Source organism: Aspergillus japonicus, assembly GCF_003184785.1.
Source record: "Aspergillus japonicus CBS 114.51 unplaced genomic scaffold BO86scaffold_93, whole genome shotgun sequence".
Lineage (NCBI taxonomy): Eukaryota > Fungi > Ascomycota > Eurotiomycetes > Eurotiales > Aspergillaceae > Aspergillus > Aspergillus japonicus.
Genome location: NW_020291730.1, coordinates 79538 through 95113, shown reverse-complemented (window position 1 = coordinate 95113; position 15576 = coordinate 79538). Strand labels below are relative to the sequence as shown.

At 52.0% G+C, this 15576-nt stretch overlaps 6 protein-coding genes across 6 annotated transcripts; 3 read left to right on the top strand and 3 right to left on the bottom strand.

Moving 5' to 3' along the window:
- The first annotated feature begins 1385 nt into the window (after positions 1 to 1385).
- On the top strand, positions 1386 to 2714 carry BO86DRAFT_248377 (uncharacterized protein). The gene is made up of 2 exons (XM_025667152.1): positions 1386 to 1799; positions 1992 to 2714. Exons 1-2 carry the CDS (start codon positions 1524 to 1526, stop codon positions 2220 to 2222), a joined length of 507 nt encoding a protein of 168 aa, XP_025522572.1. The 5' UTR covers positions 1386 to 1523; the 3' UTR covers positions 2223 to 2714.
- Positions 2715 to 3497: 783 nt separating this feature from the next.
- On the bottom strand, positions 3498 to 4082 carry BO86DRAFT_325136 (ribonuclease P Rpr2/Rpp21/SNM1 subunit; the record flags this gene model as incomplete). The annotated part of the gene is made up of 1 exon (XM_025668512.1): positions 3498 to 4082. The coding sequence occupies one exon, from the start codon at positions 4080 to 4082 to the stop codon at positions 3498 to 3500; it is 585 nt and encodes a 194-aa protein (XP_025522571.1).
- A 250-nt stretch (positions 4083 to 4332) lies between these two features.
- On the top strand, positions 4333 to 6843 carry BO86DRAFT_248302 (ATP-dependent RNA helicase SUB2). The gene is made up of 5 exons (XM_025667151.1): positions 4333 to 4806; positions 5438 to 5848; positions 5901 to 6261; positions 6314 to 6571; positions 6622 to 6843. Exons 1-5 carry the CDS (start codon positions 4560 to 4562, stop codon positions 6665 to 6667), a joined length of 1323 nt encoding a protein of 440 aa, XP_025522570.1. The 5' UTR covers positions 4333 to 4559; the 3' UTR covers positions 6668 to 6843.
- Positions 6844 to 7063: 220 nt separating this feature from the next.
- BO86DRAFT_451527 (histidine phosphatase family protein) lies at positions 7064 to 8595 on the top strand. Its single transcript, XM_025676863.1, has 4 exons — positions 7064 to 7518; positions 7740 to 8003; positions 8195 to 8407; positions 8511 to 8595. The coding sequence occupies exons 1-4, from the start codon at positions 7343 to 7345 to the stop codon at positions 8575 to 8577; spliced, it is 720 nt and encodes a 239-aa protein (XP_025522569.1). The 5' UTR covers positions 7064 to 7342; the 3' UTR covers positions 8578 to 8595.
- A 494-nt stretch (positions 8596 to 9089) lies between these two features.
- Positions 9090 to 9410, bottom strand: BO86DRAFT_286483 (DASH complex subunit HSK3 family protein; the record flags this gene model as incomplete). Its single annotated transcript, XM_025667359.1, has 1 exon — positions 9090 to 9410. A coding segment is annotated over one exon (321 nt), but the record flags the coding sequence as incomplete, so codon positions are not given.
- An 864-nt stretch (positions 9411 to 10274) lies between these two features.
- BO86DRAFT_248276 (ketopantoate reductase family protein) lies at positions 10275 to 13152 on the bottom strand. The gene is made up of 4 exons (XM_025667150.1): positions 12873 to 13152; positions 12776 to 12816; positions 12275 to 12704; positions 10275 to 12216 (listed from the first exon to the last, which is right to left on the bottom strand). The coding sequence occupies exons 1-4, from the start codon at positions 13052 to 13054 to the stop codon at positions 10575 to 10577; spliced, it is 2295 nt and encodes a 764-aa protein (XP_025522567.1). The 5' UTR covers positions 13055 to 13152; the 3' UTR covers positions 10275 to 10574.
- Positions 13153 to 15576: the final 2424 nt, after the last annotated feature.

Genomic DNA, 15576 nt, shown 5'->3' with positions numbered 1-15576 from the left:
TAGCGGATTCGCGAAGCCGCAGGTGTAGCTGCGGAATCTTGGCTAAGACCAATGAACGTCGCGCGGGCGCACCGTTCTAGCCTCACAGATTGGGCAGCGTGCTGATGGCTGTGGGATCTAGATTGATTAAGCGAGTGGGTTGAGAATGGCCCGTTTGATTTGAAGGAAGGTCGCAAGGTTGTGAGGTTGATGGCGGCTGGAGAAGCGCAGGGTGCGGCAATCTGGGCGCCTTGGTTGGTGAGAGAGGGAATAGATTGAGGTTGTTGCTAGCTGGGGTGGAATGGCAGATCAGTGTGCGTAGGTGAAAGGATTCGAGGCGGCTAGAGATTGAGGTAGGAGGGAATTAAATGGAATTTCGATTGCATGCAGAAGAAGGAGACAGAGAAAGATGGTCGAAGAAATAGAACGGAAGTAGAGGAGCTTTCAAGGTTGAACGAACGAACCGATGGAAAATGCGGGCGGGCGACATGACGGTTGCCCAATTGGGAATTCATCTCTCATCCCCAACCTCGCGATGAGCCTTCGCAATCGCATTTCAAGTTTGGCTTCAGTGCTTCAGTTGCTACCAAGAGAGGACGACTGCGGCAAGTTCCAGAATTGCTGTCTTTTAACAAAGAAGACTCTTGCTGTTGTAAACGCTCTCTACTCGTAATCCAAGTCTGCTAACAAGCAGCTGTCCGTTTCTATACTCCTAGACGGTTATACCACCGGCGGCCGGATCGCATCCTGTTTTCAGCCTTGATCACACGGTCCTCTCCTGAAGAACGGAGCCTGAATGAAGGCAAGGATTGCCATTTGATCGAGCTTGCCAAAGCATTCAAGCCTGGCCTTGTCTCCTTTCTTATATGCATTGATTGTAACATTTAGCGTTCAGGTCGGTTGCTGCCATCCGTTCTGTCGCGCTCTCCCCTCTCCCCCTCCTTACTCTGCCTGGACTCCGGCAACCACCACCACCATCACCGACCCTCTTCATCATCGTCTTCTTTTCTGTGGTCCTACCTGTCTCTGTCACTTGGAGCTAATCCCGGTGTCCTTGAAGGACCTTGCATTAGCCTTGTCTTCGTGGAGATCAGACCCAGTTCGCCGTCGGTCTTTTCCCAGTGTAACCCCCCGACCGACTCACGAGGGCCGCTATTCTTCGTTCCTTCTTCTTTGCCGCCTACAAATTAATAGGTTGATCTCTTCCCCTACCCAGCTTCCTCCGGTGGCCTCCAATGACACCGTAGGACGCTCAAGGAGCAATTAGGCAGCCCTGGGGCAGAGGCATACTTCACCACCATTGACCTGCTCTCGGCCAAATTCCCTCTACCCAGCAGGTGATTTCCCTCGCCTACCCACTACCTCGTTTCGCAGCCGCACCGCACCGTCCCCTAAGCTTCAGCCACTACGCTCCTTCGCGGTCTTTTCCCTTACCTACTCCGGTTCTCATCATGAACTGCGGTCCGTTCTACATTCACACTACGAGATCAACTGGCGCTTCCTAAAACATTGTCGCGGTAGGAGCATGTCTCTGCCGGGACCAAATGTCCGTATCAGCATCGATTCCCGACACTTCGCTTGGCCTTACCTCCTCCGAGATCCAGATCCTAAGACAGCAACAACAAATTGCACTTCAAGGCAGCCATGGCGCCAATGGTATTTCCAGAGGCAGGGGAACCGGACGCACCAGCAATTCCAGTTCGCGCGCCGCCAGTGCCGCCAGCAGTCAGGGCCGTTTGCTTCTGGACCCTCTAAGTTTACGAGCGCTTTCGCAGCAGTTGGATGCCCTACAGCAACAAATTCGGAGTCGCATTGACTATGTATGTTTGATAATCCCTACATTGTGCAATCATGCATGTTTGAGCATCCACCCTTCCCCTTGGGTGACCAGTCTGCACTTGCTTTCCTGCCGCCTGAATACAAGCTTGCAGCTGGTGGAAGACGTTACGTACTACACATGCGCGCACATATCCTATCGGCTCTCTAAAAATCTGGATGCTAATTCGCAATAGCTCGAGGAACAAATGCAGCTATCGATTCAAAACAGCTACGATCGTGCTGGAAATGTTGTACGCAATGCCGATGCTGAAATCGCCCGCACACGTTCCATTCTAGCCTCCATAGATGAGCTGGATACCGAGCTTGCCAAGATCGGTCACATACGAGAAATTGTGAAAGCATACCGTGGCCGCATAGAAGGTCTTGACCAACGCCTGGACCAAGCTGCCCGTCGGAGGCATTGAGACACGCCAACCTACCCTATTCGCTTCAATTAGTACCGTCTTCTTCCACAACCTGGTCTATTCATCACCGCGTTTCGCCTATGGCGCCCATTTGTCATCATTCCCTTCGTCAACTCTATTTCCTTTCCATGCGGCCGCGGGACAGTCATTTTTCCACCATGCTCCCTCCTCTAATCCTTTGCGCTTCAATATTCACGGGATAAATCCTTCAGTTGCCGCAAACATCCTGGGCAATCTTGCCAAGAAGCCTCTCGAACATGAAGAAGCTCAAATGAAAGCCCGGAAACAGTGGCATCTGAACTCTTTACTGCCCACCTTCGAGCACCGCCACAAAAAAACTGCAAATCATAAAGCGATATTGTCCTCACGGACTCAATGACATGACTTTACAACTCTGCACGATTAGCACAGCGTTCTATATGCTTACTTTGATTCCAATCATGGTTGAACCATGAGTCTATGGGAGGAATTTGTTTCTCTTTTGGTTACGTACTCGGAGAAGACTATTGACTAGAGATTTGGATGTTCGCCACGCGGCGATTTCGAACTCGAAATTCGATCGAGGCTTGACAGGAACAAGCATGGCGTTATTAGTATTTGGACTCTATTTTTTTTATTTGGCTACCACTGGAGCTTGTCTCCTGATTTATGATTCACGCTTTCCAATCCACGAATCTGATGACCCGGCTATCTGTGCAATCATGATGCGATTCCCCGGTATGCATTTATATTTGTTTGACATGACGTCTTTTGATTTTCATATCGTCTTCACTTTTAGCTCTGGAACCCATTGGGTGGCACTTTACATCAATGAACCTTTCCACTGGTCCCGTGCATCTCAGTCATCCCGTGATAGACAGGCACATGTAAGTTTGATACCTCGGTCTCAATGGACCTGGCAGATAATCAACAGTGATAACCTGATATGACCGGTGCTGTGAGGGACGATTGCAGGTGATGGTGTTATTTGCAAATCCCTTCATATGGTCTTAGCCGGGGCACTTCTGTTAGAGCCAAGCAAAGAAACTAAGCTCAATATGGATAACTCAGTGTATGCCAATGGTGCCAATATAGTGGGCATGACGGCACACGTGCAGAGCCTCACGGCTCTTTCGCCAACAAGATCCCAAGAATTGAGCCTGGCTAAGAGACAGATAACGTTCTGCCGTCGCTTCAGAAGGGCTATCCCGCAAGATGTTTCAACAACCATATGCTGATTGGAGGCAATACGAGACAAAGGCTCCTATGAAAATCTTTGCAGCGTGGGTAGTGTGTTCAAGAGCCTGCACTGTTCTGATTGTCTTGCTTCTCTTGGCCTTGTTCTTGCCGGCGATCAGTCAGCTTCTTGCTGCGCTTCTCTGTTTGGGGGAAACGCTTCTCTGTCCCGCAAGTAGAGCAACGAATGACCAAGAGTTCAGCCCATGGCTTTCTGCGGCCGCGGCTGGGATTCCTCATTTCGCGCGTACAAGTTACTCCAGGAAGTAGAAGCGTATCACATCGCTTGCAGAAAGATCTCTTCATGTCAACCGGTAGGCGAAGTTGCGTTTTCAGAGATACGCCGCGCATTTGTGACAGGTAATTCCGAGAAAGCTGAGGTAGCTGGCCCGTTGCCGCGTTCTGCCCATCTAGGGCCGCGGTTTCGCCCACAGAACCAGCAGAGGGAGAAACGAGTGGCACTATACGTGTTGAGACACTTGGCTTCTGGTCTTCTGTTTCATTCGTGGAGTCGCCAACATGATCAGCGCTGGACTGGGCTTGCAGGAAAGTAGCCGCTTTGTATAGATAGTCAATGCGCGCGCGTATGTGGCTGTTGACACCTCCTGCAGAATCTTTCTTGCCTTTGGATTTTCCTTTGACCATTGCGATAATTGGCCAGGGGCCAGTCCTTTTCAATGGTTGTGTTGTAACAGTCGTACTGGAGGATGTGGAGAGAATCATAATGGAAGAGGAAGCTTTCCTTCATTACCTCTATGTCAGAAGCTAACCGAAAGCGGTCGCCGGGGGCCCGGACCAACCATGACTAATTGACTTTGGCACGTGATCGAGCTGTCTGGGCTCAGCCGCTCCATCCCTTCGCGCGGCGAATGTCCTTCTCTCTCACCATCTTCATCGCCTTCCTTCGCGCCAACAATTTGCCATCACCCTCAATCTATCTCACAGCATCAGCGAGGACATCTCACGTACTACTCAGAACATAGACTTACCTACTTCAACCGGTTCTAAACCCGCTCTCGACCACTTCGGACCTAGGCTCCTCTGCCTTGGTAAAAGCGACGCGCTTCAACAGACAGAGTTTTCCCATCTAGATCACCTTTTATCTCACCACAAACCATCAACATGTCTCACGAGGAAGATCTCATCGACTACTCCGACGAGGAGCTTCCCACCACCGACGCGGCCGCGACCACCGCTGCTCCCGCCGCCAATGGAGAGGACAAGAAGGGCGACTTGACTGTTTCTGGCGGCCGCTCCGACAAGAAGGGCAGCTATGTCGGTATCCACTCGACCGGTTTCCGTGACTTTCTGCTGAAGGAAGAACTTCTGCGTGCCATCACCGACTGCGGTTTCGAACATCCATCGGAGGGTTAGTCCATCATACGTATTCTTTCCCAAAAAAAACCAAAACCTCCCTCCATTGCTCCAAGTTTCAACGTCCGTCCGTCCATCTCCGCGGGAAGGAAAAAGAGTTTCATAGTCGCTTCCGGGCATATATATTTCGTTCGAGCCTGTGGGCGGCATGAGGATGATGCGTGGTTCGGGTCATCAAAAAGACGAGCCAACCCTGCTTGCAAGAGTAGAGAGCAATCCAGGCTTCTGCTTGTTGCTCTCCTTTGCTTTGGCAAATTACGGCAAGACCGTGTTCAGCAAGATTCTCGGGACCTTATCTCGCCTGTGACCACTTGATATTGTTATTCGAGTGGATGTGTTGAAAGGAGCCGCACCGCTTCTTCACTTTTCACATGATACTCGTCCTCTTGCCGCCTGCGGAGAGCTCTTGGACTTGGAGTCTGTATCGCTGGTGATTGGATTTATCGATCCATTGCTCCCCTGCGACTCTTCCTTGTTGTGTTTTGCGCTGGAATTGTCAAATTGACGTGTCATCCTTTATTTCGATACCTGGGGGATGGACGGACTTGCGACACGGATTGCTTTACTTTCATTTTCAAGTCTCATACATCGAGTACAAGTCTAACATACGGTCTCGCCTACCACAGTCCAGCAAGTTTGCATTCCCACCGCCATCTTGAACGTCGATGTTCTGTGCCAGGCCAAGTCTGGTCTCGGTAAGACTGCAGTCTTCGTCCTCACCACATTGCACCAGCTAGAGCCTGTTCCGGGAGAGTGCTCGATCCTCGTTATGTGCCACACTCGTGAGTTGGCCTACCAGATCAAGAACGAATATGCTCGTTTCAGCAAGTACCTTCCCGATGTCCGCACCGCCGTCTTCTACGGTGGTACTCCCATCCAGAAGGATCTGGAGGTCTTGGCGAACAAGGAGTCTTACCCCAACATTGTCGTTGGTACTCCCGGTCGTCTGAACGCTTTGGTCCGCGACAAGAAGCTGTCTCTGCGCAATGTCAAAGCTTTCGTTCTTGACGAGTGTGACAAGATGCTTGACCAGATTGGTGAGTTCTGTTTCGTCCTGTGATCCGTATACGTGCTAATAATATGTTTTAGACATGCGCCGTGATGTCCAGGAGATCTTCCGTGCTACCCCCGCCGATAAGCAGGTCATGATGTTCAGTGCCACCCTCTCTCAGGAGATCCGGCCGGTCTGCAAGAAGTTCATGCGCAACCCTCTCGAAGTCTACGTCGACGACGACACCAAGCTCACCCTTCACGGTCTTCAGCAATACTACATCAAGCTCAGCGAGGCGGAGAAGAACCGTAAGTTGAACGACCTTCTGGACAGCTTGGAGTTCAACCAGGTTATCATCTTCGTCAAGAGCACGCTCCGTGCTCAAGAGCTCGACAAGCTGTTGCGCGAGTGCAACTTCCCCAGTATCGCAGTTCACTCCGGAGTGAGCCAGGAGGAGCGGTAAGTCCGCCTCAGCCGAAAGATCCGGAGGAAGGCCACTAATATCCTTTAGTATCAAACGCTATAAAGAGTTCAAGGAGTTCAACAAGCGTATCTGTGTCGCGACTGACGTGTTCGGTCGTGGTATCGATATCGAGCGTATCAACCTCGCTATCAACTACGATTTGCCCGGTGATGCCGACTCCTATCTCCACCGTGTCGGTCGTGCCGGTCGTTTTGGTACGAAGGGTCTGTCCATCTCCTTTGTCAGCACCGAGGACGACGAGAAGGTTCTCAAGGACATTGAGAAGCGCTTCGAAGTTGCTCTTCCGTAAGTACTCATTACATCAATCCTTGCAACAAACACTAACAATGGCTTAGCGAATATCCCGAGGGTGGTGTTGACTCTAGCACCTACATGGCTTAGATGAGTGTTAGTTAAAGCCACGGGCTGTTGAAAACGATCAAGCTATTTCCTTCATATCTCGTCGTTAGTTTTTATTGTTTCCTTTTGGCGTGATGGTTCGGTTACATTTTCCTCGCTCTTCGGCGAGGCACTGGTTGGAATATGCCGGGAAACACCAGAGACAATCTAGGCAGAAAAGCATACTGAGTCATAAGCAAGCAACTACCGGATACCAGTGCCTTTTAGCATGACAGCTGTATTATCAATGTATGTTTGAGTGGGAAGTTCCACGCGTGGATCAGTTGATTGGCGCGTGTCTTGTTCAATAACGTAACATCGATGCAACAATGTTTCTGATAAGCAAGAAGAATCTCATCTAGCGATGTAAGCTAACATCTGCTCCCCAAAGTAATCAACAACAACCACCACCCTAAGTGAGGTAGAGTACAGTACGGAGGAGCTATCGATAAGCCCGCCTCTGTGATTCATGGAAATAATGACGCAACACGAGAAACCGGCCCCTCCTGCTCCCCCCCTCCCCCCACTTGAATCCAAGAAACACGAGAACGAGATTAACAAGCAATTGATTATATTCCGTGCCTTCTTTCCCTTATCCTGAACTTTGACTTGCCCATTTCCTCCATCCCCATCTTCTTCTGTCTCTCTCCCGCAGAAAAACCTCCCTCGATTCATACCATGAGCCCCCGGTGCTTCATCATCCGCCACGGCGAGACCGAATGGTCCCTCAACGGCCGCCACACGGGCACCACCGACCTGCCCCTCACCGAGAACGGGGAGAAGCGCATCAAAGCCACCGGCAAGGCCCTGGTGGGGAATGATCGATTGATCGCGCCGCGGAAGGTCGTTCACGTGTATGTTGTCCCTTTCCCGTGCCCGTACCCTTGCCCGTGCATACCCTACACTCTACAATGTGTGTGCAATTCACACTCGAGTGTGCTGTGCTGTGCTGTGCTGTGTTCTTGTCTCCGGGGCATCCGGGCTCAACCCCTCCCAGAATACTGTGCTCTGCGCAGCAACAAGATGCGCAAACAAGATCCACGCGAAACTAACTAACCGACCGGGCGGGAAATAGGTATGTCTCGCCGCGGGCGCGCGCGCAGCGGACGCTCGAGCTCCTCGAGATCGGCTGCAAGGAGCGCCTGCCCTGGACGGCGGCGCGCAAGCCCGAGGCGGAGGAGCCGATCCGCACGGAGGCCCGGGTGGAGGTGACCGAGGCGGTGCGCGAGTGGGATTACGGCGATTACGAGGGGTTGACGAGCCGGCAGATCCGGGAGTTGCGGGCGCGGAACGGGGAAGGGAGCTGGGATATTTGGCGCGATGGGTGTCCCGGGGGAGAGTATGTTCTTCCTTCTCTTTCCCCCTCCCCCCTTTCTCTTCTCTTTCAAGCACACGATCATTGAAATTGGGAAAATCTCATACTGTGGATTGGAATGGAATGGTTTTGTTTGGTTGGCCATGTTCCGGTCTAACTGATTTCTGACGGGGTTATTGTGCGTGTGTCTGCTAACATCGAGGCAACGAACCCAGATCCCCCGAAGACGTGATCCAGCGGCTCGACGCCCTCATCGCCGAGATCCGCGCCAAATACCACGGCCCGTGTTTCGAGTCCGAGTCCGCCAAGGGGGATGTCCTGATCGTGGCGCACGGACATATCCTGCGGGCGTTCGCGATGCGGTGGACGGGCAAGCCGTTGACGGAGACGGCGTTGATTCTGGAGGCCGGGGGTGTGGGCACGTTGAGGTGAGTCTTGTCTGGCTGCCCGGCTGCCCCTGCTTTCTTTCCCTCTTTCTGTGTATGTTTGTCTGGCAACCCAAGTGCTAACTCTCCCACCCAACGACAACAGTTACGAGCACCACAGCATCGACGAGCCCGCGATCATCCTCGGTGGAGGGTTCGTGGTCGACTCCTGATCCCATCCTCGCTCGCGGTGCCTGTTTCGAACCAGACACGGTAGGAAGTATCGTATATGCCGGTGTATGTATAAAGCCGAATAACGCTGGACTGGCAGTTGCGATTGGGTAGGTGGTAATGGTGGTAATGGTGGTAACGGGGATGGATCGAGCATCCCATGAAAGAGAGCAATAGAATCAGCCTTCACCATAAATAGCAGTTAGCAACACAACACAACACAACACATCCAATAGACGGACCCATAGTTCCCAGAAAAGAAAAAACTCACACTGATATGTCCCCAAAGAGTAAACCATAGCATACACTCTCCCCTGCGGTTGTACAGAGTACCCGATATCCATTCAAACCCTTCCCTCCCTCTCTCAAGAGACCAGAGGCTTAACTAAGATCCTCATTCACTCTCACTCTCCAACCCATTCCCAGCCCCCGTCCCAGCTCCAGCTCCCGCAGCAGCAGCAGAACTAGAACCGGAACCAGAAGCAGAACCACCATCACCACCTTCAGTCTTGATAATGCCCTCCTCTCCCAACACCTTGGCCGACCCCATAAACAGGGCCCCGACATATCCCCCCAAAAAACGCATATCCTCCGCCTGGACGGCCGTCATGCGCACCAGGTTCTCCGTGTCGCGGAGGTGGCTGTTCAGCTGCGCCAGCTGCGCGTGCAGGTTGGCGTAGTGCCGGGTTTTGGCCATGGACATGCTGGTGGTGCTGCTGCCGGTGCCACTTAGACCGCCGCCGCCGTAGCCCATGGAAGGCGCCGCGGAAGGGAGGATGGAATGGCGGGGCATGTGGTGGGAGTGGCTGTGGCTGTATTGGTGAGAAGGAGGCATGGTGTCTGTATGACTGGAGATAAACTGAAACTCGTTTAACGGCAAAGGGGTGTCTGGCGAGGAGATCGGGTCTGTGGTGTGGTTGTGGTTGTGGTTGTGGTTGTGGTTGTGATGGTGGTGACTGCGGTCGGGGAGGGCTCTCCGTTTGTTGACATCTACGAGTCGGATCACGTGCGAGCGTCGCCGCGGAGATCATGTCTTCCGAAAGCCTGGACACCCACCTTACACCGACTACCGTTACAACATCACTTTCCGATCGAAGTTCGTTTATTGTTGAGGACATGGTTCTCTCTAATCGAATGAACAGTTGCCGTGCCATCTGACGGCCTGGTGGCTTTCACTATTACTCTGCATGAACATGAACCCAGCCAAATCAAACACAGCAATCACCCGAATAAATGATGGACCCCCTGCTCTTTTTATGCGCCAGAAACCAGACCACGATGAAAGAAAACGGCAGGGCTGCATAGGAACATTAAAAAGACAATGGTTTAGGAAATGCAAAGGAGGGCATGCATGTCAGACTGACTTGGATGAGATAAGGAAAAGAATCAGGCAGAGATAACAAATCAAGAAGACGACGGAACCACATGTATGAACTCGACAAAATCATGGGTCGACTCGCATAGTGTACAACAGTTTGTCATGCAGAAGCAGAATGTATGATCAGTACTGGAGAATGAACGTCCGTGGTATAGCTGCGAAAAGTAAAAAAAAAAAGAAGAACGTATTTATCGCTCGAGCGGAGGCCCGTCAGCATGGGAATCAGGAGTTGCTGCAGAGGTGATTGAGGTAAGAGATGTGGGTAAAAGGGATAGAGTCACCCCCACGAGCAACACGTGCGCAACAGCGCCCGCTCAACCAAATGAGAAATTCAGGAAGATCCTTAAGTCCGTTGCATATATGTGAACAATTGAACAAAACCGGAGGATGACACAGGATGCGGTTCAATCCTCTTATTTTCTGGTGCCGAGCTTCTCATTAAAAGTATATCCTTTATAAGAGGCAGAAAGCAACCTGGGTGGATTCCCCTTCATGACAATCCAATACAGGCGGAGAAAGAGGAAGTATAGTGGACCCGGCAAGCATGCGCACAGTCAAAGGGGCTCAACGTGCTCAGCTGCCGGCGAGGGGAGGGCTGGAGGGGAAACGGTTTCTTGGCTTTCAACGGACAGGCGCCGCAGCTTGCTGCGCGCCGAGGCTGATCTGGCTGCTGTGGGCTGAATTCTCGGAATCGAGGTTCGCACTGGCGCCACTATCACCACTCCCCGCGCTGGCGCTCGCACTTCCAGTCAGACTTCTTTCCTTTGGGGTGCCCTTGGTGGGATACGAATTGCTCACCCCAATTTGTTGCTCAACTTGTTGCGGGCCTACCGCATTACCATGTCCTGGGGGATACCTGGGAACAGGTGCCCGCATGTGTCCCGGAGGAGACGGATGACCGCCGTTCGGGGGCCCATGAGGAGGGCCGAAGTGCTGATCCTGAGCAGTGGCCGGACGGCCCATGCGAGGACCAGGCGGGCCACCGTAAGGAGTCGCCGGCGAATGGCTGTTTCTCCTACTGTGTGGGTAGGGGTGCGGGGGATAGTCGCCCATGCGACTCGTGGTCATGGAGTTGGTACGTGAACCTGCAGCCATCTGGTTTCTATCAACAGCGCCGTACCGGTTTGACGAGTAAGCCATCATGGGGTTATCCAAGAGGGAATCATGGAGTCCCGGGATTTCCTGCATGATGCGGTCACTGGCCCGTTTTCTTCCTCCCCCAAAGTAGCGGCTGAATGTACCCGACCGACTGCCGCCGCCGCCGCCGCCGTTGGACAGAAGCTCAGGGTTCTTGCGTATTTGGCTGGCACTCGGGAATTTCTTGGCTCTTCGTGACGTGATGCTCAGCATATCCACATTGTCTGGGTCGATGTTTGGGACCAGGCTGGTATCCATGGGATCGAAATAATCATCCTCGTCTTCCTCATCGAAAGTGGCCCTAGAGGGGGCATTCCTGCGGGGCGGTCCCCGCCTCATGCTCATTTCATGTTCCCGAAGCTGCAACTCGCGCTGCCGCAAAGCCAACTCGCGTTCTCTCAAGGACAGGTCAGCAGTCGACTGCGAGTGGGCAGGACCAGGATGGCCGTCGGGATAACCGTTAGGGTTCCTGGGAGGAGGCCCAGCTTCACCAGCGTCATCGTAGACAACCAAGTGGCTAAATTCCTCCAGTCCCTCCAGAGACGGCTCACGAGGAGGCATTCTGGCAGAAGCGGGCGGAGGCTGTGTGCTGGGGGGCCGTGACATTCCGGGCATGGGCGGTCCGCGTCTAGGAGGCGGCATCATCATTGCAGAGCTTGACCTGCCAGGAGGCGGGCGCATGGGAGGACCATTCCTTGGTGGAGGAGCTGAAGACATCCGGGTGGGTTGGGGAGGCGGAGCTTGGACAGACGGAGTAGGCGATTCGCGGGGTTTGCTTAGATTAGTGGTATTAACGTGGTGCAAGATAGCATAGATGGTTTCGATGCGGGGAAGGCGGATATTGAGTTCTGTTGCCAGCTTGATTGGGGATCCGAGGTACGTCTCGATCTCCATAGGACGACGAGCCTGGAAATCCTGATACATAGTGTTGGGAGACTGAGACGCGGCCATCGCATCCATTGTCTTCTGAGAAAAGTCGCTCGGGAAAGAGCAGCCGTGTGCTTTGGCCAAACCAATGAGCTCGTCAATCACATCGGTAACCAATTGCCGTACTCCGACCTTCTGTAGGAGTTCTGTTACGTTGCCGTTGTCAAACATGACGCTTGTTGGGTAAAATGCAATGGGCCTGGACGGTGACTGATTAGTGATATAGACTCGAGGAAAGGGTGGTTCGGGATATTCACCCTATGATACGCTCGAATTGCTCTTGTCTGATGTTGTTCGACACTTTGCAGTCCACTTGACCGGAGCTCAAGGTCATTGCCAAGGCGGCCGCCATGTCGGTTTGCATAGCCGACGGAAGGGTCGAATTGTTGTTGGTAGCACCGACCCAGATATTCGACGAGTTCAAATGCTCAAACTCGCTGGGTCCAATCTGTGAGATCTCCACGCCAGAAACGAGTGAGAGGACAACATTCGTTGGGAATCGTTGTTCGAGATGGGATTCGACGCCAAGGGTGTTGGTCGTGTTGAGCAGAATGCAGGTATGTTGAGGGGTAACCACGGATTCAATGACCGCTGCCAGGTCGTAGACATCGGGCAAGGCCTTCACGCAAAGAATAACATAGTCATATGCATTCTCTCGTGATGCCGCCTCTTCCGGTGAACGTACCACTGTAGAATGACCGATGTCAGCTGACCAGCACCATCGCTTGCGGTAATCCGACCAAAAAAAAATGACATACCGTGACGAGGTTTGAATCTTTCATTCCCAAATGCTTTCGACCTGTTGGTCAATTGTTAGAAGGCCTTCTGCGTTGTGTAGTAGCCAGAGAAACAAACTTGAAAGACACTCCGTATTGCGAAACCGCCTCAAACCCCGATTTCCAGACTAGCGTTACGTCGCAGGAGGTGGATGCCTGGAGCCTCCAGGAAAGAAAAGCTGAGATAGCGTTGCTGCCAACTAAACAGACCCGTGTTAGACGACGACCCATATTGAATTGGCGATCGAAGTAGTTGATCATTGAAGGGGGGTGGTGGCAGCGTGAGGCTGGATCCGGAGCACAAGACGGAGGGAGCCTGTCCGCCCGTCCTGGCCGAATCTGATACCGGCGAAGACTGAGACTAACCTGACAGAACGCGCAGGCGCGGTGGAGGAGCCATGGTGATCGATCAAAATTGGAAAGAAGCGTTCCCACCAGCCGATATGGTGGAAAGAAGGGAACCGTGAGTTATCGCCTAACTGCGAGCCGGACCAGAGTCGCCAGAGATCACGGCTGGGATGCGCGATTGACGTAGGCTGCCACCGAACGAAGGAACGCAGTGCGATCGCCGAAACTAGGATTATCGATTCGATTCGAATGCTGGACACACGCGATAGGCGCCAAGTGTAAGATAGTGAAAGTAAGGGGAATCACAGAAAGAGAATTCGCGACAATTAAAAACAGAAAAAGTAAAGGAAATCCAACCAGGACAAACGAAAGGAGGTGGTGGTCGTCGTAGCGAGGGAGAGGGAGGGAGGGAGCGTGAGGGAGACTAAAAAAACAAGTTTGGAGGAACGAGAGAGAGAGAGAGAGCAAGAAAGAAAGAGAGGGTGAGGGAGGAGAGAGAGAGGGAGGGGTGGGTGAGGAGAAAGAAGGAAGGATAGTTAGTGAAAGGGGAAGAAGATAGCAGCAATCAGAGATGTTGAAGGAGAATAGAAGAGATTCGGGATGGGAATAGGAATTATTGGGGATGGGGATAAGGTGTGGATTGGATGGTTTGGCTGTGTTCGCAGTAGTAGTAGTAGTAGTAGGAGCACCAGCACCAGCACCAGTACCAGCAGCAAAGCACCAGCATCAGCGACCAGCACCACAAGCAGAGATGAACCGGCAATTCAGCAGTTCAGTTCAGTCAGCTTTGGGCGGATGGGCAACCCGAATGGGAGAGCTGATGGAGCCGTACGTATCTTTTTTTTCCCCTCCACTGTAATAATAATAATAATATTTTTTAAACTTTTTTTGGGTTACTTTTTTTTCTTCTCTTACCTGGTTTGCTTGTTCACCCAGAAACCTCTAACGGTCGTCGTGGATCCCCCGCCAGGGCTCGATCCGGAAACGGAGGCAGGAAAGAAAGAAAAGATTGAACTGTCGACGGAGAGAGTAAGGAGAGGAAAGGAGGAAGACGGAAACAAAAGAGCTGCAAGCGACAATCAGATGGCGAGAGAAGGGTGGGTGTAATTACCAGGTGTGTGCGACTGAGTAAGAAAGAATGTCTGCCTCCGGGGATGGGATGGGAAAGGATGACAAGGCGTGATGAGACCAGCTAGACAATAATACGTACTGATGGGCTGAAATTGGCCGCATGCTAAGAATACTTAGTGAACTCCGGAGCACTGCCTTTGTTGCTGAGTTACTGACACTAACTATGCTCATATGCTACGCCTGCTATGATAGTTACCTGCAGGCATGGAGTAAACAAGCCATGATCTGCCATATATCAATCACCACAACATTCAATGAATGGTGATTGTTCGAATTGCTCGGGGAGGGAGGTTAAGGGGACTGAGTGTCCATTTATTGTTAATCATTGACTGAATACCCACATGTATAGCAGTTCAACAAAAACCCATCATATTGAGGCTGAGTGAGGCCACTGAGAACATTCACACCGGAGATGCTGATAAACTTATGAGTAGTAGTAGTAGTAGTAGTCTTTATCCAGACTTGTTGTACGAACTAACCCGTTCAGAGTATTGTCCACGCTTCTTACTTCCGTCCTATCGTCCCCAATCCACAAACCGGTTTTTCATGCTTGCTTCGCTTCTCCAGTTCCTCTTGCGCTCTCTGGCTTGTTTTCCTACTGCTAAATGGTTCGACATGTTTATTATTCGTTTGTATTTTGGCTAGGTTTGGTACTTGGGATATGCAATTACCGGCAATAAAACCACTCGATAAACTAGGGTGCTAAGAGTAGTAGTTCCTCCCCCCGACGAAAGCAGGCCAGCCTCCATGATATCTCTGATAAGCGCAGTCATCAATCCATTTCTCTCCATCTCGATATCATTCTTTTTTACCCCTGAATGTTCACCAGGGACGAGTCAAGTCCCCCACCAGGCGTTCAATCCATGGAATTATCCTTCACCCACAGCAATTAGTGTCCACCAGCACTAGGTTACGGACAGATCCACGTATGACCGCGCGCCGCCGACGACAGCGACGACGAGGACGATGACGACGGAAGAGGGGGGTGTTGAGGAACGAGGGCAAAGGGGGGGGGGGGTGGTGGAGGGGAGGGGGAAACAACGGGGTTCAATTCAAGCGCACTGCCCATCGAAATATCCTGATTATGCCATTGTTTGGGTTGTTTAAGGAAATAGTATCGTACATAAAAGTTTCTAAGTGATTTAACAATTTTATTTTGATGAGACACGACTACCCACATCCACCTTGAGACCTCAATGGTGGGTTTGGGGCCAACCATGATGCGACCAAGCGGCCATCGAAACCAGTGCAGCAGCAGCAGCACAGCACATCCTCCCGTCATTCATAATCCACCCTGCCTGAAA

What these genes read in the sequence shown, in the direction of transcription:
- BO86DRAFT_248302 (XM_025667151.1), top strand. Translation starts at nt 4,560, where the DNA reads ATGTCTCACGAGGAAGATCTCATCGACTACTCCGACGAGGAGCTTCCC. An exon ending in CAAGATGCTTGACCAGATTG is followed by an intron (nt 5,849 to 5,900) that starts GTGAGTTCTGTT and finishes AATATGTTTTAG; the next exon opens with ACATGCGCCGTGATGTCCAG. An exon ending in GGAGTGAGCCAGGAGGAGCG is followed by an intron (nt 6,262 to 6,313) that starts GTAAGTCCGCCT and finishes AATATCCTTTAG; the next exon opens with TATCAAACGCTATAAAGAGT.
- BO86DRAFT_451527 (XM_025676863.1), top strand. Translation starts at nt 7,343, where the DNA reads ATGAGCCCCCGGTGCTTCATCATCCGCCACGGCGAGACCGAATGGTCC. An exon ending in CCGCGGAAGGTCGTTCACGT is followed by an intron (nt 7,519 to 7,739) that starts GTATGTTGTCCC and finishes GGCGGGAAATAG; the next exon opens with GTATGTCTCGCCGCGGGCGC. An exon ending in GATGGGTGTCCCGGGGGAGA is followed by an intron (nt 8,004 to 8,194) that starts GTATGTTCTTCC and finishes CAACGAACCCAG; the next exon opens with ATCCCCCGAAGACGTGATCC.
- BO86DRAFT_248377 (XM_025667152.1), top strand. Translation starts at nt 1,524, where the DNA reads ATGTCCGTATCAGCATCGATTCCCGACACTTCGCTTGGCCTTACCTCC. An exon ending in TTCGGAGTCGCATTGACTAT is followed by an intron (nt 1,800 to 1,991) that starts GTATGTTTGATA and finishes AATTCGCAATAG; the next exon opens with CTCGAGGAACAAATGCAGCT.
- BO86DRAFT_248276 (XM_025667150.1), bottom strand. Translation starts at nt 13,054, where the DNA reads ATGATCAACTACTTCGATCGCCAATTCAATATGGGTCGTCGTCTAACA. An exon ending in AAGATTCAAACCTCGTCACG is followed by an intron (nt 12,705 to 12,775) that starts GTATGTCATTTT and finishes GTCATTCTACAG; the next exon opens with TGGTACGTTCACCGGAAGAG. An exon ending in CAATTCGAGCGTATCATAGG is followed by an intron (nt 12,217 to 12,274) that starts GTGAATATCCCG and finishes GTCACCGTCCAG; the next exon opens with GCCCATTGCATTTTACCCAA.